The sequence below is a fragment of the Amia ocellicauda genome, chromosome 5 (assembly GCF_036373705.1).
Source record: "Amia ocellicauda isolate fAmiCal2 chromosome 5, fAmiCal2.hap1, whole genome shotgun sequence".
Lineage (NCBI taxonomy): Eukaryota > Metazoa > Chordata > Actinopteri > Amiiformes > Amiidae > Amia > Amia ocellicauda.
The window spans coordinates 44,037,415-44,065,264 of record NC_089854.1 but is presented as its reverse complement, the minus strand read 5'-3'; the positions used below and the strand labels follow the sequence as shown (position 1 = coordinate 44,065,264).

The following is a 27,850-nucleotide window of genomic DNA, read 5'->3' as shown; positions in this document are numbered from 1 at the left end:
CTCATGAGTGACTCATTCCAACGTGACAAGGTTGGAATTATCCAACGTGACAATAGAGTCGTCCTGCTCAGTCAGGGAAGGGAAGGGACAATTCAGGATCTCACACAGGCTGTGGTCACAATCCAGGTTCATCAGTGTGCTATGTTTTTCCTCTCTCTTTCTCTCTCCTTCTCTCCTCTTAGCACTACAAATGCCCTCCTTGACTTTCCCCTCTGTTACTTTTTGCTCCCTGAAGGATGGTGGGGTTGTTGTATAGGCTGCCAGTGCTTATTTCCGACAGCTGGCCACGTCTTCCGCCCTGCAGTCTGTCACGGTTGCGTTCGCATCTGCGTCAGTACCTGGATACGTGCCCTGCAGGCTGCCAGTATGTGGATTCAGGGCAGATTTCTTGTGGCAGCTCATTCAGGGGAATCCACTGGGTCCTAATATACCTTCTGTCCTGCACCACACCCTACACAGTGTCACAATTGTTACTAGGGGTGCAAGATATTTGCGATATATTCAGGTATGTGCCTAAGATGAAAAGCAGTTTCTATTTTGTTGTTGTTGTTTGGTTTGTTTGATTTTCCCAGAATAGCAAGTTAGCAAGTCAAATAACAATCTAAGTGGAACCAACAACTGGGGAGAACAGAACATTTCCAGTAGGATTAGCAACAACAACCGAGAAATGCAAGCGATGCGGATGAGTCATTTCAGTAAAGCAAGACCAAGCGTGTCTGCAGTAGACAGTAATGATGAGAAGATTCTTCTTACATTCTGGTTGTTAAAAATACATATATATTATATGAAATGGAATATGGGTGATTCATATGCATTATGTGATCTGGTGATCTGATATCCTATCTTCCCATCACTCTCAATAATTCAGAGCTATAACAAAGGCTAGGGGAAATACAGTGAGGGAAAAAAGTATTTGATTCCCTGCTGATTTTGTATGTTTGCCCACTGACAAAGAAATGATCAGTCTATAATTTTAATGGTAGGTGTATTTTAACAGTGAGAGACAGAATAACAACAAAAAAATCCAGAAAAAAAACGCATTTCAAAAAAGTTATAAATTGATTTGCATGTTAATGAGGGAAATAAGTATCAATCAGCAAGATTTCTGGCTCCCACGTGTCTTTTATACAGGTAACGAGCTGAGATTAGGGAGTGCTCCTAATCTCAGCTCGTTACCTGTATAAAAGACACCTGTCCACAGAAGCAATCAATCAATCAGATTCCAAACTCTCCACCATGGCCAAGACCAAAGAGCTGTCCAAGGATGTCAGGGACAAGATTGTAGACCTACACAAGGCTGGAATGGGCTACAAGACCATCGACAAGCAGCTTGGTGAGAAGGTGACAACAGTTGGTGCGATTATTCGCAAATGGAAGAAACACAAAATAACTGTCAGTCTCCCTCGGTCTGGGGCTCCATGCAAGATCTCACCTCGTGGAGTTTCAATGATCATGAGAACGGTGAAGAATCAACCCAGAACTACACGGGAGGATCTTGTTAATGATCTCAAGGCAGCTGGGACCATAGTCACCAAGAAAACAATTGGTAAAACACTATGCCGTGAAGGACTGAAATCCTGCAGCGCCCGCAAGGTCCCCCTGCTCAAGAAAGCACATGTACAGGCCCATCTGAAGTTTGCCAACATCTGAATGATTCAGAGGAGAACTGGGTAAAAGTGTTGTGGTCAGATAAGACCAAAATTGAGCTCTTTGGAATCAACTCAACTCGCCTGGTTTGGAGGAGGAGGAATGACCCCAAGAACACCATCCCCACCGTCAAACATGGAGGTGGAAAATTATGCTTTGGGGGTGTTTTTCTGCTAAGGGGACAGGACAACTGCACTGCATCAAAGGAATGATGGACGGGGCCATGTACCGTCAAATCTTGGGTGAGAACCTCCTTCCCTCAGCCAGGGCATTGACAATGGGTCGTGGATGAGTATTCCAGCATGACAATGACCCAAAACACACAGCCAAGGCAACAAAGGAGTGGCTCAAGAAGAAGCACATTAAGGTCCTGGAGTGGCCTAGCCAACCTTAATCCCATAGAAAATCTGTGCAGGGAGCTGAAGGTTCGAGTTGCCAAACGTCAGCCTCGAAACCTTAATGACTTGGAGAGGATCTGCAAAGAGGAGTGGGACAAAATCCCTCCTGAGATGTGTGCAAACCTGGTGGCCAACTACAAGAAACGTCTGACCTCTGTGATTGCCAACAAGGGTTTTGCCACCAAGTACTAAGTCGAAGGGGTCAAATACTTATTTCCCTCATTAACATGCAAATCAATGTATAACTTTTTTGAAATGCGTTTTAATGGATTTTTTTGTTGTTATTCTGTCTCTCACTGTTAAAATACACCTACCATTAAAATTATAGACTGATCATTTCTTTGTCAGTGGGCAAACGTACAAAATCAGCAGGGAATCAAATACTTTTTTCCCTCACTGTACTGATGTGATTACTGAGTATCCTGTCCAAATTAATTAATTCAGCATTTTAATTGTTATCAATACCATGCTCAAATATGTTTCAGATTTATCATCTTAATTGAAACCATACTGTTAGCCTTGTAGAGTACAGGTGCTACAGATGCATTATGCCTCAAACACCAGACAGTATTCCATGCCAGTTTTAATATATATATTTGAATCTTTACATCCACTGGTATACAGAAATTAACTATCCTTACTAATTCCTAGAGCACTGTTATACATTTTATCTATAGCCTAGACAGCCTGACTTGCGTGTATTGACGATTGTATTACAGTAATATAGCTGATTTTCTATTCAGATAATGGAAAACTCAAATATATTTGCAGCCATACTGTTAAGTCTTTTTTGTTTCGTTTTTTTCCATCAAGCCCCGAGAGAGGGTTGTCTACCTCAGCTCACTCATGCCTTCCCAGCAATTTTAGCACACCCTTCTCTTCCCAACAAGGTCATCCAAACCTTTCCAGTTTCTGTTGCATTTTGGGAGTACAGCTCATAACATTGATGTGAAGTGGAGAGGGAGAGTGGGGAGTCGATGGGTTCATGTCCAGGACTCCAATATAGTGACACATACATCTGTGGATGTTGAGAAGTCACTAGAGGTTAATTGTGTGTCAGATTGAATTCATAGTCAATCCAATATATCGTTTTTTGGGGGGGTTTGGCGGGGTGAAAAATGTGTTCCAGATGTTTTTCAAAACCTAGGAAAACACACTTATATGCTTCAACAGCCTTTTGAAGTTTCACCAAACCAAACAAGATAGTCATTGCTTACACAATATTCTCTAGAAAGTGCCCCAGAATGGCTTATAATCTCTTTGTATGTCTTTCAGAATAAATCACGTCCTCGCCCCTTTGTATTTTGACAGTTTAACGGATATTATCAAAAATCATTCACCAGTCCTAGTTGTAAACACTATAATTCTGGACACTATGTACTCTAAAGTGGTAGAAATGAGAAGCTATATAGAATTCCATAATTGTAAAAGCATCTGAATCCATTTAATTTTTTTAGACTTAAAAAGTCTTAGCTACTTAAGATGGAAGCATAACAGGTTTATATTAGAAATGAGGTATGCAAAACTAGGATGGTGCTTTAAAGGGGTTTTGACCATGTTGACAATATATGGACACTACCATATCAATGATTTTAACCAATGCTATATTCTGGCAGAACTCTGCCCAGAACCTGGGCAAAATTCCCCAGGGATAAACAGAACAACTTTACTAATTGAACCCACCTGAAATAGTAGCTTAACAACAATCTGCCTCACCAGTTCATGTGTGTATGTAATGGTGACTGTATATGTTTAACTATTTCATGCTTGATACTCCCTGGTCATGCTAGAGCTCACCAGATCTTCAAGTCATGCCGTACTTCAGCGATAAATAATATGTGTGATCCACTGAAACACTGCTTTTGGATTGCTCTGAAAGTGCATTGTGATTCTAGAAATCTTGTCATGAACATTAACCTCAAGTACCTGTTGAGAAGAGTTTGAGAAGATGTTATCACAAATGCTTATTTGGGCATAGACATAGGCCTGTTATGCTGTTCTCTGGTGGGTTGGTGGGCAATCAAAATGTCAACTGCAAAGCCAATTGGATATAGCTTGATCATCCTATTGAAGTAAGTCTTTATCCTTTGTGGATGTAAGGCTTGATTTTCTCCACTGTAGAAAGTCAGTGATCTGTTTATCTTATTAGGGACAAACCTCAAACCGGTGGGAGGTCTTCACTAAATAGCAACCCCTAAGCTTTTGATCTAACTGTCTGAAATAAGAGTAGGAGAGAACATATTATATTACAAGTGGTTAATCCTTGCACAGGATCAAATAAGGTGCTACTAATTCTAACGAATAGGCATCTCTGTTGCTCTCAAATGTAGTTTCTTATTATTTCTTTATTTTTAAAGGGGTTCAAATAACAATTAAACATTTGAAGTATTCTCCAATAGCATATGTGAACTATTATAATACAGAATGCCTCCCTTATACCTACATTATACCACATAATTATGTCCCTGATTTATAGCAACTTTAAAAACCTCTCAACTATTTTCCACTATTTAAAAGCTCAATCACAGTCGTCTTTTCATGCCATGTGAAAATTTAGACTGTATAAGACATCAGAGTTTATTAAAAACATATGAATAAAGTAATAGCAACTGTCTGAAGCAGAGAATATCCTGTTGAAGGTTGTTTTTTATTAAAAGGCAGCAAATTTGCTATTGCTCTGGGGCCTACTTGCCCCAGGTAACTGGGTGCAAAAATTGTTCTCATTCAGGTACAAATTTCCTTTGGCCAGACATAAAAGGAGAAATAAAAACCACAAAGTATGTGAGGATGGAAGATAGCACAAATACAGTCTGGATACAATACCTTTTAAATTGCAGTCCAGTATTGATTGAGTTAATACCTCTTGTATTCTTGCCTTTATTTAAAGGAAGGTTTTATTTGGGGCCACAATGTACTTGTCTAGTTCTCATGACATTTGGAGATGTTTGTTTGTTTATTTGATTATTTAATTTATGTATTTAGTTGCTTGATGCCTTTATCTAAGATGATAATATTCACAGATGTGATTGCATTATTAACTTACATGCAAGGGTTACTTAAAAAATCTAAACATACAAAAGCATTAAGAAAGATATAGATATATAAAATGAAACATTCTTGGGCAACTCATTACCATGTATTGCATATATGTATGTCCAGAATAACATTGACAGATCTTATGGTCAGCTAAAGATAAGATTTGAAACAGCATTGCGTTCAATATCCCTTGTCACTTCTGCACAATATCTCATTCTAGAGCTTTATATGATTTATCAGTCTAAATATATCTGTTTTGAGAGCTACTGTACGTTTTGTGTGACGTCACTATGGAGAGACACTGGTCTGGCTCAAAGTCTCACTTCTGCTCAGACTGGATGCCAAATTGGAGGAAAAACCTCCATGAAATTATATTTTTTTACGTCTCATTCCTTCCAGCTATCTGCGAAGAAAGGGTCATGACATTCCTGATGAAAACATTACTAGCTGTAGAGGGAGACAGGTTTCAAAATAGCCCTTCACAATTTTAACAATTTAGGTACTTGTATTTGACAAGAGACTTCACTCTTACAACAGTTTTTTTTTCAGAAACTTTTACTGATGGGTCATGTACATCTGTGCTTCATTTAATGCTGCAATGAAAATAAGCAACTGATTCAAGGTTTTCTATGTGTATTTTTGTATTGATTTTGCCACTGTGAAGATAGAATGGACATGCTACAGAGGTCAGATGACATATGAAAAAGGAGCTCCATAATCAAAGTGTAGTTCAGCAAACAAATTAAACAGATTTTGTTTATACAGAAATTATATTTATATTATATTTTTTTCATCATTGCAAAACATATTTTGTGTGTATGCAATATAATATTGCTAAAAACATGATATCTATATGTTCTTCTTAGTTTTCATACTCACAATCATATTACTACTGCTTCAAACAATCAGGAATCTATACATCCTAAAATATCATTAGCCTATAGTAGTTTGGTTTCTTTTTTATTTTCTTCTGATTGACGTCAGAACAGCCTGGCTGTACTATGTTTGTGTATGACTGTTTTCTGTGCATGACAACAGCTATATTTCTTGATTACATGCGTTTAACTATGGCTATAGGAAAAAAAATTGACTACAAACTACTACAAATTAACAATGGATTACAGGATTAGGATATTAATTTATTTATGTTTTTGAAACTGCATTAGCTTACTTTATGTCTCCTCATGCTGATCACATGGATCATGGATGGATATTATTTAAACTGCGTTAATTAATTGTTTTAACTGTGGTTAGTAATGTATATTTATTATTAAAACTAAGTTAATTAAATCAGTGCACCAGGATCGTCCACTTATGTAGAAAAATGAAGACCTTCCAACTACAGATATTTAATGTACAATGCATTAAGTTACATGTTTTGTACACTGGTAGTTTGTATTCATATTGCGGAGTATTCAGCATATTTAATTTTGTGCGTAGGAATTTCATTTGAATTTCATGTTTCAGGTGAAGTCACTGTTCGTTAAAATAATAAGAATTCAGTTTAAGCATCAATAAATGTATCATCTCAATATTGGATTTAAATTAAAGCAGAGGCTAATTATACTACTTAATTACTCTTACCCAAAAGTGCTTTCAAAATTGCTTTGGCCATAAAGGCATTAACTAACCAGGGAGTTGATTTCCTCAGGAGCCGCAGGGATGAGGTATTCAGACAGCCCACAGTTGCTGTCTCAAGTGTTTCTTCTCTGGACCCCGCAGTCATGTGACAGCATCTCATCTCCCCTGAGTTCCCATTGATACACACACTGAGCACAGAATGAGGTGGAACAGAGTGAGCATGCCAACACAATAGTGCCTTGCAATCTCGTTTTCTGCTGTGTCTCCCTCAGCTCCGCAGGGCCACCATTTCCTGGGGTTCCAGTTGTTTCAGGCATGAAATTAAAAACTATATGAAACCACAAAACAAGACATGTATAGTTTGTTTAAACTCTAAGGAAGAAATTAAGCATAGAAAACAAATATTGGATAGATAAATGCATGTGCACAGCTAAGTTCATGTTAGCGTCTCACAGATGGCATATTTAACATCACTTGTAATTCAACTCTTGTTTCAATGAAATATAAATAAATAGAAAAAGATCCCTTACCTCATTCATGGCTATATGTTCCCTGATGACAAGACCCCGGCTCTGTACATTAACCAGAGGAGGGATACACTGAGATAAGGCTCACTCTGACTAATGCCTTTGACATATCGCAACTCCTGCTAGGCCTATAAATAAATACTTTTTTCATTGCAGATAGTGAAATGAATCATGGGTTTAACATATGCTGAGATACCCAATAAAATATATATTTGGGGCCACACTCCTGTTTTATAACCAGCAATACAATAATGGACACAAAGGTGAATATTAATACTGTTTTCCACATTTTTTAAATAACATGGAAATTCCTATCAACACGATAACTAGAACTTTACTTTCTTGCTGGGTTGATTATACATTCGGGAATGATTTGACAGAGATACCTCCTGGCAAAAGCTTGGTTGCTGTTTTAAAATAACTGCCAAACTTAGTTTCCTGAGCATGGAGGCAGACAATAAGGGAACAATAGTGCAGGGTTCCAACAGCATTTTGCAGCAAAAGCAAACCCTGTTTGAAATAGCACATAATTCTCTGGAAGAGCAAAGATCCCAAGTATGAGTATTTATATGAGTAACCTACACGGACAGTGGTCAAACAATAGTGTGGTCCCTAATTATACAGATAACTCAGTTGTGCATCAATGCTGGGGATGTTTGGACCCATGACATTAGACGAGCTCATTGTTGACAGCCTATGGATTGAAATGTGTAAAATATCACTCGGAATCAGCCGTTATGAAACCTGATCCTACTCTGTTCAGTTTGGCTGGATTTCTGGCTGAATGAAACACTCCCTGCTCCTTCCATAAACAACTGCGACGACCACCCCTCTGAGAGAGAGAGAGAAGTGGGAGAGGTGTCCCCACTGCTCTGCTAAACAAGGATGGGTCCGGAGCTTTAACAATGGATTCTTTCACTTGCTGTTCCTCCCTTTGGTTAGTTATTAGCGATTTCTGAAGCTGTTTCATTTGCCAAGTTCTGCATTGTAAAGCAAAACAAAACAAAAAAACAAAACAAAAAAACAGCATATTATTTAAGGCTGTTTTCTACAGAAGCATATTGCTGCCACACGAAAAAAAATATATATAACGTAATTACGTGATACTGAATTATCACGTTTTTACGTGATAGGGAATTGTCACATAATAACAGACTGAACTAGAATACCGGAGACAAAACAATGATGTCAGACGTTGAGGATTTTGTACGAAGTTGCTTTAGGTTGCTACTAACTCAATACATTTTAAATCACAAACACAATCAATCTTAAAAATATCTGTGAAAATAGCAACGCACCGTTTCGCTTTAATCAAAGTCCATGCGTACAGATATTATTTACATCATCTTTATTTACACATTTTCTTCAAAACAAGGTAAAGGTAGTTGAAAACCAGTCTGTGACCCAACAATACACCATCTATCCCTCGCCCCATCCAATTTCCTCAACTATTTCACTCCTTCCCCTTTCTCACCCAATTATCAATTACATTAATGATCAAGTTATCATTTGAAAAATAACTGAATTATGTATACTCAATGCAATGTAAAAAAAAAAAAAACATTATTATAAATGTTTATTAATACATAAATTGGCTCCTACAAACATTACTATTTGAAGATCAGGAATATGTATGTGATCATGGACAAACAGAGCATGTCGATCAAATTGAATCTGGGACATCTCACATTCTATCGAGACAACAGTAATAATCTAATAACTCAAAAATAGAAACTACTCAATATGAATTATCCTGAACAAATGCACAGTATTTATATCGTCAGACTATCGTTTTAGCCTGGGTGGAAACATACATACACGCAGTATATATGACTCCCCAAGCTTATTTGTAACATTCACACATTATTATTATCTTGAGTAAAACAAACATATATAGACACACGCACAAAACATGCCTATGCACATGCTGAACTTAATATGTGTATTTTCTGAATATATGACCTCCATTCCTTGAAATGTCTAGTATAATCAGTATTTTACCATAGTGAAATTGCAGTATTATGGGATTTCGTTTATAAAACAGCTTTGTTGAAAAACTTAAATTAAAATGTCAACCTTTGCACAATAAATGTACGTGTTGCTTAATTTAAGATAAACATTTTGCAAAATAATCGTTGTTTCGGATACACCTGAGTGTCCTAATGTTTATTATGACATGGTGTACATCAGCCAAACACTGTAACATTTCCCTGGGGCTAAATCCCAACCTAGTCATTTCGTACACAATCTCTAACGTCTGACATCATTGTTTTGTCTCCGGTATTCTAGTTCAGTCTGTTATTATGTGACAATTCCCTATCACGTAAAAACGTGATAATTCAGTATCACGTAAAAACGTGATAGTTATCACGTAATTACGTGATTATATATATATACGCTTCCGTAGTTTTCCCAACATCATCAAAGTGACTTATTTTGGTCTGGTGTCCCACGGTTTACTGATGCAGTTCAGCCAGTTCAATTACAAGTACTGTACTAGGATTGAATTAGACATTTCAGAGAGCATTAAAGATGAAAGACAACCAGCTGCTATTGAGATGAACCAAACAATGAAACAATAGCCTAAATAAAATGTTAACTAAGTTATAACTGTACAAACACTGCAATACCATTATCATTGTCAGCAGCTTTAATCATAAATCAGAGACTGTGAACACTACAATATCCTGTATCTGAAATCAAAGCTTGTTAATGATCATATGTATATACTAAAATGATGTTAGTCTGCAGATAAAAGGCATACTGTACCGTAGCATTGGATTACCTTTAAGTGCTGCCTTTACATGATAAAAGGTCGTTATATGTAAGGTTTCGAAATTTCACAAATTCTATTTTAGGCTAAACTTAGATTGTAATGGATTGGTCCAGTTTGTTAGGATTTGGAAGGGCAAAATTAAAAAACAACTGCAGACAAAATGAAACACGTACTTGTTAATAACAATAAATGTACTGCTGCAAAAACTCCTGCCACAGAGTTTGTGATGCTTTGTATTTATGATGTGGATTTGATTGTTTCTTCAGCTAATGGAATTAGACAAAAGGCTGCAAATATAGCCCTTGAGGTCACAAATCCTGTATTCAAAACAAATCTATTATCAGTTTAGCAAGTAATAATTATAATTAAAACAAAATAAAACTTACAGATTCTCAACAAAACTAACGAGCCTGATTCTGGGAAGGAATTCTGTGTATGTTTTTTGGTCCTCATTGCATGATGAAGTGAGAGAAGACATGGCAGTAGGTGGGGGGCTGGGGGGACAATTCATTCAATTCAATTAAATGAGATCTGAGGCAGAACAAAACTCATCTCAGACACTGCCTTTCATGGGGGCTTGATCTGAACCCTGGCCCCCACTGACACTGACAGTGTGTACAGGCAGGAAATATTACCGGTCTGTCACACTCCTCCTTTGTGGAAAGAAGAAAAAGGAATAAAAAAGCAGCCACAGTTCAAATATCCGCCTCAGAGTTTCCACTCTATGTTGAACTTTTGTCTTCCCTCAGTCAGATCCTTCTGGTTTGCACGTGTTCCAGCTTCACATGTATTGTTCCAGCCTGAACAGAGACTAAATAATCCCAAACAGACTTCGAGAGGATGAGCCAGAAAAATGTAATTGTCCTTCTGATAGACCAAGAATGTGTTGTAAACCTGATTGTTTGAGGGCAACAGACCACATCTAAAATGAACTAATTTGGGCTGTAGCGGACATCCTAGGATATTTTTGGCACAGATCTGGCTTCATTGTTCTTATTTTTGTTTGTTGCTTTCTTTATAATAACAAAAGTTACTTTTTGTTTGGTTTTACAGGCCAAAAATACTTCGAATTCAAGTTACTTTCTGGAGAGAAACAGCTATATTGTTCCAAGATTTAAAATACATAAACTTTTAAAAATCTTTGTGGAGTGGATATAGAAATTGTTAAACCTATAAAGCAAATTAATCAATGGCTCGTGAAAATAAAAGTGTTGCATCTTTGCTAAACAAGTGATTTGTATTGATGTATTTAAACAATGCTCAATTAAAACATGCTGTTTGGATTTAATTACTGACACACTGAACACTTCAATGAAAGAACATCAGGCTTTAATTATAGCGGTACATTCACTGAATAATAAGTGCAGCAATGGTACAGTACTCTGCACTGGCACAAGTCTACTACTCTATAGTTGCTCTTGGGGTTCAAAGCATTACCAGACCATCAACTTATGGACCCACTATTCCAACTCATAATGTACAATATCCATTGCAGTTGTCTTAGGTCCAGGTATCTGTGTCACAGTTTATTATTATTATTATTATTATTATTATTATTATTATTATTATTATTATTATTATTTATTTTTATTTTTTTTATTATTTTTATTTTTTTTTATTGGCAGATGCCCTTATCCAGGGCGACTTACAACATAAGTGCAATACACTGGAATGTATTTTTTATTAACAGGAAATGCAGGACCTGCTTCTGACAAAAGTGAAAGACATTGATGTTTCTCAGGAGATGGAACACTCTCTAAAGACCGTCTGGGACCACGGCACAGACCTAGAGTAAGAGCATTTCCATTTTAATAGAAAGGGCAATCGAATCAAACCACCAGTAATACGACACTGAACCCTACTTTTGTAGACTAGTTCATATTGGCTAGCTGTTAAAACCTTGACGCTTATACTTTGGACTACCTATTGGCTCTTGTAGTTGTGAGACTGGGTTAGAACATGACCCACCACACACACACCACACACGCACGCACACACAGTCTATACAGTAAATAAAGGTTAATGAAAGTAATATCCTTGAAGTCTGAGTTGAGAATCTGAACACATATTAAAATATGTCAATATTTCTGCTTTGTGAAAGCAATTCACAATAACAGTATGGAAGAGAAAATTACAGAAAGACTTCCAATTACACCAGGGTTGTAAAAGTCATGTTCGTAACATATACATAGCACTAAGAAAAAGCATTATCAGTAGAAAATCTGTCTTCCATCTGGTGTGAAATAAGCCAGAGGGCTATAGCTAAGAAATAAAAAAGACAATCACAGTATCCAAACCTATGTAAGCTAGTTTTACATCTTACCGATCGCGGCAGACAAATAGATCTGTGTTGCAGAATATTAAAACCGCTGCTGATACAATACAACGCAGTTCAGGATAGATTTATACATAGCCTTTAGTTAAAAGTAGGAACATTACAGCCCAAAGAGATAAGTCTTGAAATTGGGATTTTAAAAACAGATACAGATTCTCTGAAATCGTTTTACAAATAATGTAGACCCATAGTCGGGAATAAAAGGCTAATTGGTGATGTCAACAAAAGGGAGAAAACCAACTTCGTTACATCGGCATTGACAACTGTTCTGAAATAATCCTGAAATAAGTTGAATGAAAACCTCTTAACCACTTGCTGCTATGTTCCACATTCAAACGCAATCAGCATGTGTCTTCAGTGACATGCTCTTCAGTGTTTATTCTGGCTCTTGGATTCATTATGAGATGTTTGCTTATGTATGGGTCTCTTCTGGTGTCGCCAGCATAAAACCACAGTTTACACTATGTATTGACTATTTCAGTGCTAAACTATGTTGTGTATTGCCAAAAAATCACACACAAAAACAGAGTTGTGACTTATTGCCTCCAGTCAAATTCAACCTTTTTCTGGGCCTTTTTCCTGACATCCACTAGCATTTTCCCTTACCGCTGATCTGAATTGCACAGAATGTATTTTAAAAGCTGATGATTAAAAAGCAAACAAAATAATAAATAGACTTTTATGTTGGCATCTGTATATAAATGCCCAAAGCCTTTAATATGTTTAATAATTCAGTTCCCCTTACTGGCATTGACTTTAACAACGAAATCAGTGCGATATGTAAAGTGATTGTAAGAAAATGTATTATTATTATTGTTATACACAATTGTATGTTTTGCCCTGGCTTTTTCCTGTGGGGACAACTACATTCCAGGTGGGCTAGCAAAGTGGCAGCCCTGAGTCTTGCTGTGTCTATTCAAGTTGTTGTTGTGAGGGTAATGCTGTGGAAACAAACATTTTATTGTTTCCCATCAGGGGCACAGGGGATGAAAAGTCAGTGCTGGCCCGTTTTGTGATTTTGAAGTATACAAAAATAAACAAAAAGAGACTGCTCATATTTTGGAAGAAGAAGATGAAAAAGACATTCATTTTAAAAAGCTGTGTGGCACTATAATCAGTTAGTGTTGTTCAGTGTCTTGACCTGCTGCAGAGAGAGAGCAATCCAGATGCACATTAATATGACTCAGTCTGCAGCACTTTGGTGCAGTGAGGAGAAAGATTGATACATACGCTTGCTGAAGACACCATCTAAATTGTTCTCCCCTGAGGAGACGTCCAATGCCTGCTATACAGTGTACGTACGGCAGAGTTTGTGTGCAGGCTGGTGCTGCAGAGGGGAAAGGCTTTCACGTGTTCCCCCGCAGTGCTTTGTTGGGAGAGTGTATTGTGGCGCTGCGAGCCGCACATGTGTCCATAATGTGATTCTGCAAAACAACATCACTGCTGTAGGAGATTGATTTCTAATTTACACCATGTCAATATTGATAAATGTGCTTTTTGTTCTAGCAAATTGCATTTACCCATTTTTACCTTTGTACTTTGTACTTTGTAAATTTAAACTAGCGCTTCTAAAAATATATATTTTTAAGTATTTCTTAATATATAGTATATAGTTCTTAATATGCCTTTTAACTACATTTCAAATTTGTGGACACATGCACCTACAGAGAGGGACCTCTATCTGTAATTTATCCAACATGTGGAACATGCAAGCTAAAGATAGGCCTTCATCTAGCAAAAGACCTACTTTAAACTTTTAAACTTATAATTACAGCCATGTCTTTATACAGTGTGTGAAAGATTCTTCAAAAGATAACGGTTGTATGTTGGAACATCTCTTAAATGCAGAGCTTGTCCTTCTGTAATTATATTTTAAAACTAATAATAATATTCTTTACATTGTGTATAATTATGTACATTTGGCAAGTATCCTAATACTGGATCACTGTGAAGTTTATACAGGCACTGGCCTATGCAGAATGGATATGAGAACTTTTTAACTATCACCTATGCTAATAAAACGTAGTTCATTTTTATGAAAATGCCATTTGCTTTTTTAATATCTTGCATTGTACATTCAGTTTTATTTCTGTGCTTCATACTCATTGCTTTATAACACTGTAATAACATGATAAATGCTTTATAACATGCTTGTATATAAGGACACACAAAGATAAACAAATCCCAATAGATGCAGTTTGGGTGAAGATGGTGGGCAGACAATTGTCTCTGTTCCTTTAACATCTGTTTCCAGTTTGCAAAAAGGTTACCAGCAGATTTGTCATTAAAGGCTGCCTTTTCTCAAATTTTTTTTCCTCCATAAAAGTCCTGAAGAGAATCTCAACAGCGCACTACAGGGAGAACCTCAGTCAGACCGTTCCTCCCCTGCTAGCCTGGTCCCCCACAACCAGACAGGACAGGCCCCCTCATCTGTGCCACTGGAGCTCCTGAGGCCTCACAGCGCTGCCCAGCCAGGACGGGCAGGTCATGCTAGTGGGACACACACACGTGGGCAGCTGGGGGGTATGGGTATGCGGCGGGAGTGGCACTGACACCCACATTGCTGATATTTGACACACCCATTATCTGCATTACTGAGTCTATATTTAACTATAAAGGCAGCAAGCAGTCAGATACTATGCAACCCCCCCTTGAATACATAAACAGACATAAACAGACATGCATGGACATTACAGGACAGTGTCAGCTACGTCTGTTCCCTTCAGGAGCACCACTGTTATTTGTAATTTGTATGCAGCCAACAGCTACATACAAATCATTCCGGCTGCCTTGCAGAAAATTAAGTCTGAGCACATTAAACACTTTTCAAAGTCGCCTAGGTCTTACCTCTCTGAAATGTGTGTGTTGCTTTTTTATTTGTAAAAAACAACTAACTAGTAGCTAGTGCTTACAAAATATTTGTATATATTGAGTGTGTTTTTTGGGGGGTAGTGTATGTGTGTGTTTTATTACAGTCTTTGTGTTGATGGGATTACTATTATTTCCATCTCTAGCTGAATTTGGAAAATCACAGCTTCCCCGGCGCCCTGTTTCCGTTCCCCCCTCCCTGGATGCTGACTTCTGGCTTCTCGGGGATGGCAGGGATTATTTCCGCAGGGGGTTTCAAGAGCTGAGGAGGGAAGCATTGCCATCTGGTGACCGCCAGAGGAAGAGCAGACCATCGACAGCACAGGAGTATTACAATGCAACCTCAAGGTATAGAGTACATACAGGTAACATAGAGATTATAATTACACAGATTGTTAATGTGCTGGTAGTTTGCCTGGCCTTCTTCTCAGGGAATTTTCTGCACACTATTTTGTTTTATACTCAAACCCTTTACCAAGAAAAGATAGATAAATCTCAGTCACATCATGTTTTAAGATGGTTTCATAAATCAGGCAAATGTGTGCTTTATGAATCAACTTTTAATATCCCCTGCATCTGATATATGTAGAACAATCTGACTGTTTCAGTTTTAAAAATATACCCCTCAAAATTATTATTATACAGGATGATACATGTGTTATATTATTCTTTCTGCACCGACTTGAAGAGAAATACTTGTGAATGAGGGTTCCTTAATTAATATACTTTTACTCTTGGAGTTGTTAGCCTAGCTGCAGAAAGTCTATCATTTACATTTGCTCTTGCTAATATCTATGAACGCATGACAAGGATTGATTTGGTGAAGTAGTTAGGGCACCTTCCTGGCCAGGGTGGTCCGTTTTGTCAGAGCACAGTTAAACCAGTGCCCTCTGCACTGGAATCAGTTATACTTGGTGATTAAACAACACCGCTCTCCATAATACATGAGATCAAATGAGTGCAGTACAACTTGATCAATAATGCAAGACCCTTCCTCTGTGCTGCAGTGCTATAGGGAATATGAAAATAGCAGAAGTCCACTGTAGAGGCCTGTTTGTACGACTAGAGAACAGCTCACCGAAGGAGGAGGAGGAAATCGGGGGATACTTGCTGCAGCAAAACGTCAGGGGGCATCCGGTGACAGTGTTTAGATTCCCACCCAGGACTCGGATTAAAGCTGCTGCCACAGTCATGGTAACTTTATACATTTTCACTATAGTACACCATGGTAACACCACTGTAAAGTACAGGGAAACAAAGGGAGATCAGGGAAAAGTGTGGAAAGGTGTGGTATAGTAAAATGTGATCTATACCATGAAAGAAATAAGACAAAGCAAAGTAAAGGGTTTAAACATGGGAAAAGTGCTGGGAAATCTAGTGTGGTGTATTTTCCTAAGACAGGGGTTCCCAAACCAGTCCTGCAGTTTTTTGTTCCAACTGAGATCTTAATTGCTTAATTGATTCCTTAATTGAACTAACAATGCAATATAAGGCTCAATTATATAATTAACAGCTTGGTTGGAAAAAAAAACAGCAGAGCAGGGGGTCCTCCAGAACCGGTTTGGGAACCCCTGTCCTAAGGGAACTGCATTCTGATGATACTGTAGTGTCTCTTATGCCACTGAGATGTGCAAGACCTTTCTGCAAGCCCATCAGTGTAGAAGACTTTAACTGATGCAAACAGCATACTCATGAATGGCTTTTCCAACCAGGTTGCTAACGAAATATAATTTTCACAGCTTCATGCTCGCTCATTCTGCAACATGCCCCCTGATGTACTTTGCAGGGTGGTCTTCTTCTTAATCTCTCATTGAGAGATACAGCTGACAGAGAAGTTTAGTGTCCACTTCAGAACATGTCAAATACCGACTGTGACATTCCTTCCTTCTACAGTTTTTCAGAACTGATTAAACTAATGGGTCACGTGGAACCACAGGAGCGCATTTGTGGAATTTAGCAAATTTGTGGCCCATGTTAGATTCTGAAAGATGGTTCTCATAAAAATGAAATGTTAATGGTGCATGAATCGGCAGGGTGAACACTGATTAAATGGCAATTTATTTTGTGATTGTTAGCATTAACTTATTTTACGGAAGAAAAACCCCATTGGTTGAAATGTCTTTGCCGTTTTAGACTCCTGAAAGAACATGCACAGACTGGCAGGCCTTTACTATTCTTCTTCTTCTTCTTCTTCTTCTTCTTCTTCTTCTTCTTCTTCTTCTTCTTCTTATTATTATTATTATTATTATTATTATTATTGTATTGCAGCGTTATGGTTAGGTTACATGTGTATATTCTCATTTTATTGCACTGTTATTTTGTAAATCCAAAACCACAATTAAATTAGTAGTAGTAGTACCTGTAGTAGTGGTATTTCCTTGTTTTCTTGAAAATGAGTGTCAGATTGTGTTTTGATATTTTATGTGAAGGTCTGGGCAGCTGCCTCCAGGGTCTCTCACCAACCTCCTGAGAATTTCCTGTGGAAGGAGCAGAACCGATTCGGCACCGGTCCAGAATGTACCACTATTCTGTGCAAACCGAATGGTCAGGTCAGTCCTGTAAATTGTTCAACCACTTTGCTCTGCTGTCCATAACAAGACGGCTCATTTGTTCAGATCAATTTCTCCAGCAGATCAATACAAATAGTACTAGCAGAAACGTGTAACCCTCAATAATGGAAACTTATTCTGTACACCATGCATTCGCCTATACATACTTATGATTCACATAGATGTCAGGATCACACAGCATGTTGTTTAGTCTTACAGTTCGTATCATAGAAACTATGGCCGATGTTTCTCATTTGGAACAGTAGCAGTAGAGGTTCAAACATTTATGTGTGTTATTAGGGGCTCCCTGTCTATATGACTCAAAGCCAGTGTGTTAATTTCCTTTGTTACTCTTTCCTCTGTTGTTTGGGGATTCGCTAGGCTGTGGCTTGGTACACACCTGTCCTTTGGAAAATGAAGTCACAGCCAGCTTTGAGGGAAGCTGAGGATCAGACCAGGACCGACTCGGCCCCGCTGACTGAGCAGGTGGACTGGGCTACAAAGAAGCTGGAAGGCGAGACTCAACAAGGGTCATCAGAGCAGCCCAGTCCCGAAGACAAACAAGAGCGTTCTTACAAGACAGAAGAAGAGACTTGTGTTCTACTGAAAAGGTAGCAAATGTCTGAAAGTGCTTCTAATTTACAGAGTAATTCTTTTTCACATTGTTGTTCTGGAAACCTATCAAATGATGTAAAACATTGGAAAGGGTACAAAAAGATGTATCTGTAAAAATATGTAATCATCGCTGTTCAAAGTTCAGAAAGGTACTAGTGATAGGTATTGCAAGCTATATGTTCAATACATGTACACACACATGCACACATATATATATACAGTGAGGGAAAAAAAGTATTTGATCCCCTGCTGATTTTGTACATTTGCCCACTGACAAAGAAATGATCAGTCTATAATTTTAATGGTAGGTGTATTTTAACAGTGAGAGACAGAATAACAGCAAAAAAATCCAGAAAAACGCATTTCAAAAAAGTTATACATTGATTTGCATGTTAATGAGGGAAATAAGTATTTGATCCCCTATCAATCAGCAAGATTTCTGGCTCCCAGGTGTCTTTTATACAGGTAACGAGCTGAGATTAGGAGCACTCTCTTAAAGGGAGCGCTCCTAATCTCAGCTCGTTACCTGTATAAAAGACACCTGTCCACAGAAGCAATCAATCGATCAGATTCCAAACTCTCCACCATGGCCAAGACCAAAGAGCTGTCCAAGGATGTCAGGGACAGGATTGTAGACCTACACAAGGCTGGAATGGGCTACAAGACCATCGACAAGCAGCTTGGTGAGAAGGTGACAACAGTTGGTGCGATTATTCGCAAATGGAAGAAACACAAAATAACTGTCAGTCTCCCTCGGTCTGGGGCTCCATGCAAGATCTCACCTCGTGGAGTTTCAATGATCATGAGAACGGTGAGGAATCAGCCCAGAACTACATGAGAGGATCTTGTTAATGATCTCAAGGCAGCTGGGACCATAGTCACCAAGAAAACAATTGGTAACACACTACACCATGAAGGACTGAAATCCTGCAGCGCCCGCAAGGTCCCCCTGCTCAAGAAAGCACATGTACAGGCCCGTCTGAAGTTTGCCAACATCTGAATGATTCAGAGGAGAACTAGGTGAAAGTGTTGTGGTCAGATGAGACCAAAATCAAGCTCTTTGGCATCAACTCAACTCGCCGTGTTTGGAGGAGGAGGAATGATCCCAAGAACACCGTCCCCACCGTCAAACATGGAGGTGGAAACCTTATGCTTTGGGGGTGTTTTTCTGCTAGGGGACAGGACAACTGCACCGCATCAAAGGGACGATGGACAGGGCCATGTACCATCAAATCTTGGGTGAGAACCTCCTTCCCTCAGCCAGGGCATTGAAAATGGGTCGTGGATGGGTATTCCAGCATGACAATGACCCAAAACACACAGCCAAGGCAACAAAGGAGTGGCTCAAGAAGAAGCACATTAAGGTCCTGGAGTGGCCTAGCCAGTCTCCAGACCTTAATCCCATAGAAAATCTGTGGAGGGAGCTGAAGGTTCGAGTTGCCAAACGTCAGCCTCGAAACCTTAATGACTTGGAGAGGATCTGCAAAGAGGAGTGGGACAAAATCCCTCCTGAGATGTGTGCAAACCTGGTGGCCAACTACAAGAAACGTCTGACCTCTGTGATTGCCAACAAGGGTTTTGCCACCAAGTACTAAGTCGAAGGGGTCAAATACTTATTTCCCTCATTAACATGCAAATCAATGTATAACTTTTTTGAAATGCGTTTTTCTGGATTTGTTTGTTGTTATTCTGTCTCTCACTGTTAAAATACACCTACCATTAAAATTATAGACTGATCATTTCTTTGTCAGTGGGCAAACGTACAAAATCAGCAGGGGATCAAATACTTTTTTCCCCCACTGTATATATATATATATATATATATATATATAGAGAGAGAGAGAGAGAGAGAGAGAGAGAGAGAGATGGGTGTGTAGATAAATAGATAGTGACAGATACAAAAATGTTGGCGGGCGAGCATTTACATCTGATGCATATTCAACACACCGTCCCACCTCGCTGAGCCGGTGTTCATTAAATTGCGAAACACCAAACATTTTGATTTGAGATCAGAGGCTGCCATTCACTGTCTTTGAAGCTGCTGCCAAAGATTTGTAATTGGCTCATCATTATGCCACTCCCATCCATGTAGCGCAGATCCCTGTAAGTATACATAAAATGGGAATCACTTCCTAATACAAGCTGTCTACTGACAAGGCCCCACGCATTAAGATGGATGGGCTTTGGCATGGCTTTCTTGTTTTAAACAGTTTGCTTTCACTCACTGTCAGGTGGTTAAATCAATACATCTCGCCGCGATCTGCCAGTGCAGACCGTTTAATAAACCCATCACTGCAGTGTTCAGAATTCATAAAGAGTGTTTAGGGTTTCACTTGCATCCTCTCCAGATTGTCTTAAAACACTGAGAGCAGCAAATGAATCTGTACTCAGTGCTTGTTGCTTCTGTATGATTGTGTTTAAGATATGACTTATTATAAGTGTCAAATACCAGGACCAGAGGGATCAGCTAGTGCCAACAGAAAAAACAGTACCAATTTGGGAATCGAAAAAGGAAAGCCAATGCAGTTGGCACATTTTTTTGAATATATTCTTCTTCTTCATCTATATGCAAGGTTAGGGTTTTGATGAGTTTATTGTGTACATTCATGTTTCTATTGCACTGTTTTTTCTAAATCCAAAACCATATTAAATTACTCCAAAGCAACCTTGTTTTACTCCAGGAATGCCTGTGTCATTTTGTCAGAATACTTGACTTTTAATGTTTTTTAATTCAACGTGACTTAGTACATACTTTCTGTTTTGTTGTTTTATGGACAGCAAGAACAAAATTATCAAGAAACTATTAGGGGTGTAAAAATGAAATAAAGATATATACTGTATAATGTGAAAGAACAAGAGCTGAAAGCCCAGCTAGGTTTGCAATCTTTTTTTGCTGACAGGAAGAAGGATTTTCCAGTGGTTCTCTCGCCAACTCGCAGCCCCTGGGCCCAGAGTCCAAGCTGCTCCACACACCCAGATTACTCCCAGACCAGGCAGCTCTTGCCCAGAAGCCAGGGGACTAGTGTGTGCCGGCTCCCCAGGTCTCAGACAGCCAGGCCGCAAACAGGCACTGGTGAGCAACCAGATCATGGCAGGTTAAGAGAGCTGGGAGGCTAAATCTAAATCCACATTGTATTATAGCAGATAAGTCCTGTAATATTATTGGAAGTCATAATCACCGAAAGGGTTTATTGATATTTGAAATCAGGCTCATTGATCAAGAACCCCTAATCAGGATTCCCAGAGAGAGGCTGACATTGTTCCTCTCTCTCTCTGTCTCTCTCTGTCTCTCTCTCTCTCTCTCTCTTTCTCTTTCTCTGTCTTACTCTCTCTCTCTCTTGCCCACCACCCTGTGCTATGTGTGTAGGGGGCAGTTCTGTCCGCAGCTCCAGGAGAGAGAGAGGCATACTGACAGAGGGAGGAAGGAGAGGACCAACGCGCTCAGCAGGAGTGCGTATAGCTTTTCTGTTTTTACTCCATTCCAGTGTGATAAAAATGTTGCAAAACGCCTCAACTGTCAGCTAATTACTCAGCATTTCTGATATTAATGATCTAATTCGTCCTACTTACAATAATTATGACTCTTAGCTGCATTCCCTCCTTGTAAAGATACTCCTGTTATAGCAGCTCCAGGATAATCTGAACCCAAGCTCTTCCTCAGCAGCAAATGCAAATGCAAGACTCTCAGGTATGGACAAGTTCAAGCAACCTGCTGGGAGGCATGTTTAATAGTAGCAAACAAATCAGGGGGGAAATTGAATAGCGGCACTACAGAGCCATGATAGATGATTGGTTGGATGCCTGCCAGGGCATCAATAATCAGTGCTTTGTTCATGTTGGTTGGCATTTCACTCAGTATCCTGTGACAGGGAATATGAACGCAGCTGATGAACGTTTGATGAAGATTAATTTGGACATTGTGTTTTGTTCTTCCATCTGTTATTTGCCAAACATGCAGTGATTTTACTTATTTGGTGTTTCTTTTTCATTTTTTTATAGGAAAAACAGCTTTAAAATGTACAGCTAACAAGCGTATGGAGAATAAAATGAGGCCCATACACTTGTCTTGACCTTAAACAGTTTGACCTTAAAAGTCTGGTGGTCCCCTGTGTGTCTGATTGGCTGACTAACCATCCAATAAGAGCATCAGACCCCCTTTAGAGAAACAACTACAGCCCTGTAGATAATTACAAACACAACAACTTTCCAACCCAGCCTTCCACAGTGCTTCTGAAAAATGTTGAGACTCTGTCATCCATATTTACATCCTTTCTTATTTAAATACATGAATACATGAAGATAAGGCTTTAACTATGCATGTCTATTGTAATTTTATGTTAGTACTTGATCCTTTTTACACTATTTCAATTTTCTCTTTGTGCATTTTCCTTGACTTTGTTGTCAAGGGTTAGCCTACAAGTTCCCATGGCATTGAAATACTGTACACAGAACGCGGAGAACCACATTCCTGCTTGTTAATGATAGGTCTCTTCTGAATCATCAGTCACCGAATAAAATAAACACATGATCATTTGGATGATGAAACCTAATAGTTGAATCAGGACCAGCTCTCCAGGAACAGAGTTGGCCAGCCATGTTCTTGAGCTATCATATCATTAACTTAAAATCAATATTTTCAATTTTTCATCATGTTGCAAACTACATTTTTACTAGAATTGGAGTGGCAGAGGCAGTTTTCAAAGGATGTGGAATGTCTTATGATGAGGTCCAATTGCTTGATGCAAGTGATGTCATGATTGTTTTGAAACTCAACAAGCAGTGGTGTGGATCTTTCCAAGAGAGATGAATGTGGTTGCCTTCTGTCCATGAACATAATTTGTATCAACATATATAATCAATACCTAATAATCATGGGGACTATTTTAAGAATTAACATCACAAACTTAAATACAAAAGTGTGTTGATACGTGTTATTGACTCCAGACTCCAGACTCCAGTTCCCAGTATGCACGGGAGGAGTGATGATACGGAAGGAAGGGAGCGGGAGCAGAGCTCTGTAGGAGCATTATAAGTTGTACACTGTTAAGGAGTGAACGTTAATGAATAAAAGTTATGAAACTACGCCCGGTTTGTCTGCTTAGAAAGAACAAACACAACAAAAAGTATTCCAATAGCCACAGTGAAGCTCCAGTGAGGAAGTGCGTACCTCCTGGTGATGTTTTCACCTGAAAGTCATTTCTGTGCCATCTGCATTTTCTGGCAAGACCAAGGCTAGAACCTTTGGGCCTTCTCTTCCCTAATGTTGTGTTGTTAACCCAAGGGGAGCCTGGATACCCTCCGAGTCCTTCTACCTGGGTCCTTCTTCTCCCCTGAAAAGCAGCACAGGGCGGGGCTTCAGCTGCTCCAATCAGCTCACAACCTGGCATTCCAGCCCTCGATGCCCCGCCCACCTCCTGTGGCATCATGGTGATGAGAGAATGTCCCGATTAGACAGTGGTGTGTAGCTTTCGTTAGCTTTTGAAGTTTCAAATCTTACCAAAATCACATCAGAACGTTGCCTCAGATTATGATTGTCCAAATAGCATGACAATGTTTTAATGGTCTATGTCTGTGTGTTATGTGGGTGGTGGGTTCCCTGGGCTGATATAAAGCATTTTGTCTGGGCTTAAATGGCATTGCTGCTCCAAATGGTACAACTATAAAATTCCAAGCAGTGAAGCACAGCAGGTTATATCGTTCTGTCTCACACTCTAACTGCAGCAATCAATCATAGCAGGATCTCAACGAGCGCTCGATCTTTTCACCAGCAGTGTGCAATCCCTCGAACCCCCAGCACTCCAATTTTTTATCTGGTTATGAATTTCACCTGACTGTGAATTTGACACTGACACAGCACACACACACACACAGGAGAAGGGGATCCGTAGCAAGCACAAGCACATATACACACACCCCAGTATGGAAGCAACACGAACACAATCAGCAACAGTTCCTTTATTTAGAGAAAATATAAACAGATCAAATATCTTACACCACAGCTGAGGTTTGTTTTTCAGTTATACTTTGTTATGGTTTAGATTAATAAACTGGGAAAACGTTTATTTTATTTTATTTACCATTACATTTTAGTCAAAGTGCTAGCACCTCTATTTGAAATGGTTTTAAACAATATGAAAATGCACAAATGTCTGGCATTTGACTTACTTTATGACATAACCCATTCAGACTGAATTTACAATCAAAGTTGAAAATAATTATCCTGTTTATATCGATATAGCTTTTTTGTGGGGGGAGGGGGATTCTTGCAGGTTTACTTTATTGGCATTTTTTCCTACAACTACAAAATTACTGACTTGTAAATATAGGCAAGATAGTTGCAGTGCAAGCAGAGCTGTATATTCATTGGCAAATTTGTTGAGTGTCTGCTCCATAGACTCTGACAAGAAATTTGTTAGCACTGATTGTCTGGAACACTGTTATCGATTCGCAATAAACAACTAGAACTCACTCAAAATAACTTGCACAATTTAACAGGTTTAAGCAAATTAAAGCTGTATGGGTTCTGGGGACTGAGGTAGAGCGCTACATTGTAAACATTTGTTGAAAAACATATTGGTGATGTAGTAAATTAAGTACCGGTATTGTGCCAATGCATTATTCCATTTCACTTTTAAAAACAGACAGCAGAGCTTAGAGGTTTATTTTAAATGGCTGTCTACATTTAAATGCTCTAGGAACACGCAATGGCTTGTTTGTGTTCTATCATTGTTAGGAGACACATGCTAGAATAACTAGATTTGAATCACTTTTTCCCCATTTGTTTTGTATGTAGAAACTGTGCCAACTTGAAGCCCGATATCATTAGATCTTAGAAAGAGTGCGATGCTAGGTCTGGTTAGGGAGGAACCAAATATTTCCTTTCCAGTCAAGACTCCAGTCTCAAGTCCCATTGACCTGCAGCTTCTGTGTCAGTTAGGTTGTAAGCCAAATCAAGATGATTAAAAACAACAACAACAATGACAGCCGCTGCCAATCCAACCTGAGCTGAGTTTGATGTTTATACTTGAAGGTGTCTTTTTCTTGTTTTCAGCCTTGTTTAGGTGGAGTGATGTACGTGGGTCAGCCTTCTCCCTTTGCATCCCCTCTACAGAGATATTACTCTGGCTCTGCATGTAACATCAAACTGCCAAGCCAAGCTGAATGCAGCAGCAGCTAAATTACATCTTAGCAGGAACGACACGACAAAGAGGTCCATCTGCTGAATGAGAAGAGGGGCGACACTATAAGAATATCAAGTTTGTAGTTAAAAACAAAATTAACAATATCTGGTTTCACAGTTTGATTTTAAATTACTGAGTGTATACTGATTCAATGTGTGTGTACAATTGGTGTGAAATCATGTGTGAATGCCTTCATTATTTTGTAGATTAAAAGGGCAGGAAACATAATATGCTAAATGCTGTAATTAAAGGTAACCAATTGTGAAGCTGTAATCTGTACCAATATTATTTCCTTTAGTCTACAACATTTACTTATAAAACTTGTTGGATGAATACTGTAAGCATCTTAAATGTCTTGTCAATATTTTGTATTCCCATTGCATAATACAAGTGCATGAAAATTGTACAGTATTGTTACAGTGGTGCATGGAAGTATTTGGTCACTTGTTAAATATTCAGACTTTGCTGATACTAAGTTTATTTGACATTTTGTGGTTGAATTAGTATAAATTAAGCTAGATCAAATATTCAATAATACAGCTATATAATCATATATTATACAATACTTAAAAATAAACAAATAAATAAATACTTGTATAATATATAAGGAATATATATAAGCACTAAACAAGTGGCTGTTATAAAATTGATTGGACAAACCAAGGGTTCTGATTGGCTGTTAGGAAATAAAAGGGCAAAGCATAATAATGAACTGACATACCATGAACCTCAATTAGTGAGATATGGTATAACACCCTATTTTTGAGACTTTAATGTAAAAATCAAATACATGTATTTAAACACGTTAACCCATGCATTGTATTATCTATTCTTGCAGATTGTAGTACTGAACATTTTAATCAGGAAAAAAATACAATGTGCATCTACTGCCCTCCAGTGGTGTCCTGAAACATAACAATAGACTATTTGTGGAAACACACTGCACTGTATCTGTATATACTGTATAATAATTTAATTATATATGAAATTAACAGTAATAAATCAATAAATGTGTCTCATTTGGCATCTAAATACACAGGGTAAAGAAAGGCTCAAAAACACACACTATATGCAGCCAAAACATTAAACCACAATGCAATCCAACTCTAGGAGGATAACCTCAACATTTACAAATATTCCCATAAAATTCTGTGGTGTGTAACTGTATTTTGCTAGTTTTCGATATTAGATATGCTGCTTCATAATAGAATGTTCTAGACCAGCGGTTTCCAACATTTTGAGTGTGCAGATCTTCTTTCCACCTCAAAACATTTCACGGACTACAACACGCTACTGATTTGTTGTTTTTACACTCTATTTTATATGGAAATCTAACATAATAACAAATAAATAACATGCATTCAGTGATCATATGTAATATACACACCTTAAGTTACTACACCTAAAACGACTACACATTTCCCTTTGTTCAATTACCTCCATGATGTATAAATATTTGTGTGTATACATATACTAAATGTGTGCATACAGACATATATATACACACACACATATGCATAAATATATTTACATATACATATAATATGCCAGCAAACCATCTGATCTCATGTTTGCTTTTCTTTTTCTATTTGGTCCTTATTTTACACATCACTGAAGCATTTTTGCCAATCAGATACCAGGTCTGGCATTTTTCTTCTAAACTTTTTAAAATGTTATGATAAAAATATATGTATTATATGTACTATTATTTCATAATGATAATTCATATCTGTTCTACCTGGCATTAAGCAGTTCTCACAGAAATCTCCAATCCGAGCAACAACTGAAAATCATAAAATGAAATGAAATTAACATTCTGCCATATTTGTGTTCCACTATATGGGGTTTTAGGATGATTGTACCTTGAATATAGTGTTATTTTGTGTGGATCACAATACTTGATAGTGTCTACAAACATTTTATTCAATGAAACTACATTTATAGCATGTGTTACATAACAGGGAATTTTACACGATCAATAATACAAATGTTGATGTAAAGATGTTTTTTGCATTGCAAAGTGGACTCAAGGCCTTCTCACCTTGTCCAAAAGACTAATCTTGAAAGATGAGCAAGTGGAAAGCGTTCCTGTGGTTGAAACTCAGACACAGGTGTTATTGCCGTATGCCTTTTCCCACGCTTCTGACACATTGGTAGTGGATTGTTTGTCATGACTCATAATTTTCCAAGAAGACCATTTTAAATAAATACTACTCACACAGCTCTAGGTTTACACTTCTAGTGAAGGTAATAGTCATTCAAACATCCATATGTAATTTATAAATACCAATTACGAAACAATAGAAGTACCAAAATATTTAACACATACCAAAACTG

At 38.2% G+C, this 27,850-nt stretch overlaps 1 protein-coding gene across 1 annotated transcript in view; it reads left to right on the top strand.

Annotated features, from left to right (window-relative positions):
- The window catches only part of LOC136750357 (lamin-B2-like), a 62,874-nt gene extending 39,090 nt beyond the window's left edge, over window positions 1-23,784 (top strand). The window contains exons 9-17 of the mRNA XM_066705374.1: window positions 11,656-11,756; window positions 14,627-14,829; window positions 15,315-15,516; window positions 16,176-16,362; window positions 17,598-17,717; window positions 18,099-18,328; window positions 21,233-21,405; window positions 21,700-21,782; window positions 23,614-23,784. Of these exons, the coding sequence (XP_066561471.1) occupies window positions 11,656-11,756; window positions 14,627-14,829; window positions 15,315-15,516; window positions 16,176-16,362; window positions 17,598-17,717; window positions 18,099-18,328; window positions 21,233-21,405; window positions 21,700-21,782; window positions 23,614-23,763 (1,449 nt within the window). The 3' untranslated portion in view covers window positions 23,764-23,784. The remainder of the gene's footprint in view (window positions 1-11,655; window positions 11,757-14,626; window positions 14,830-15,314; window positions 15,517-16,175; window positions 16,363-17,597; window positions 17,718-18,098; window positions 18,329-21,232; window positions 21,406-21,699; window positions 21,783-23,613) is intronic.
- Window positions 23,785-27,850: the final 4,066 nt, after the last annotated feature.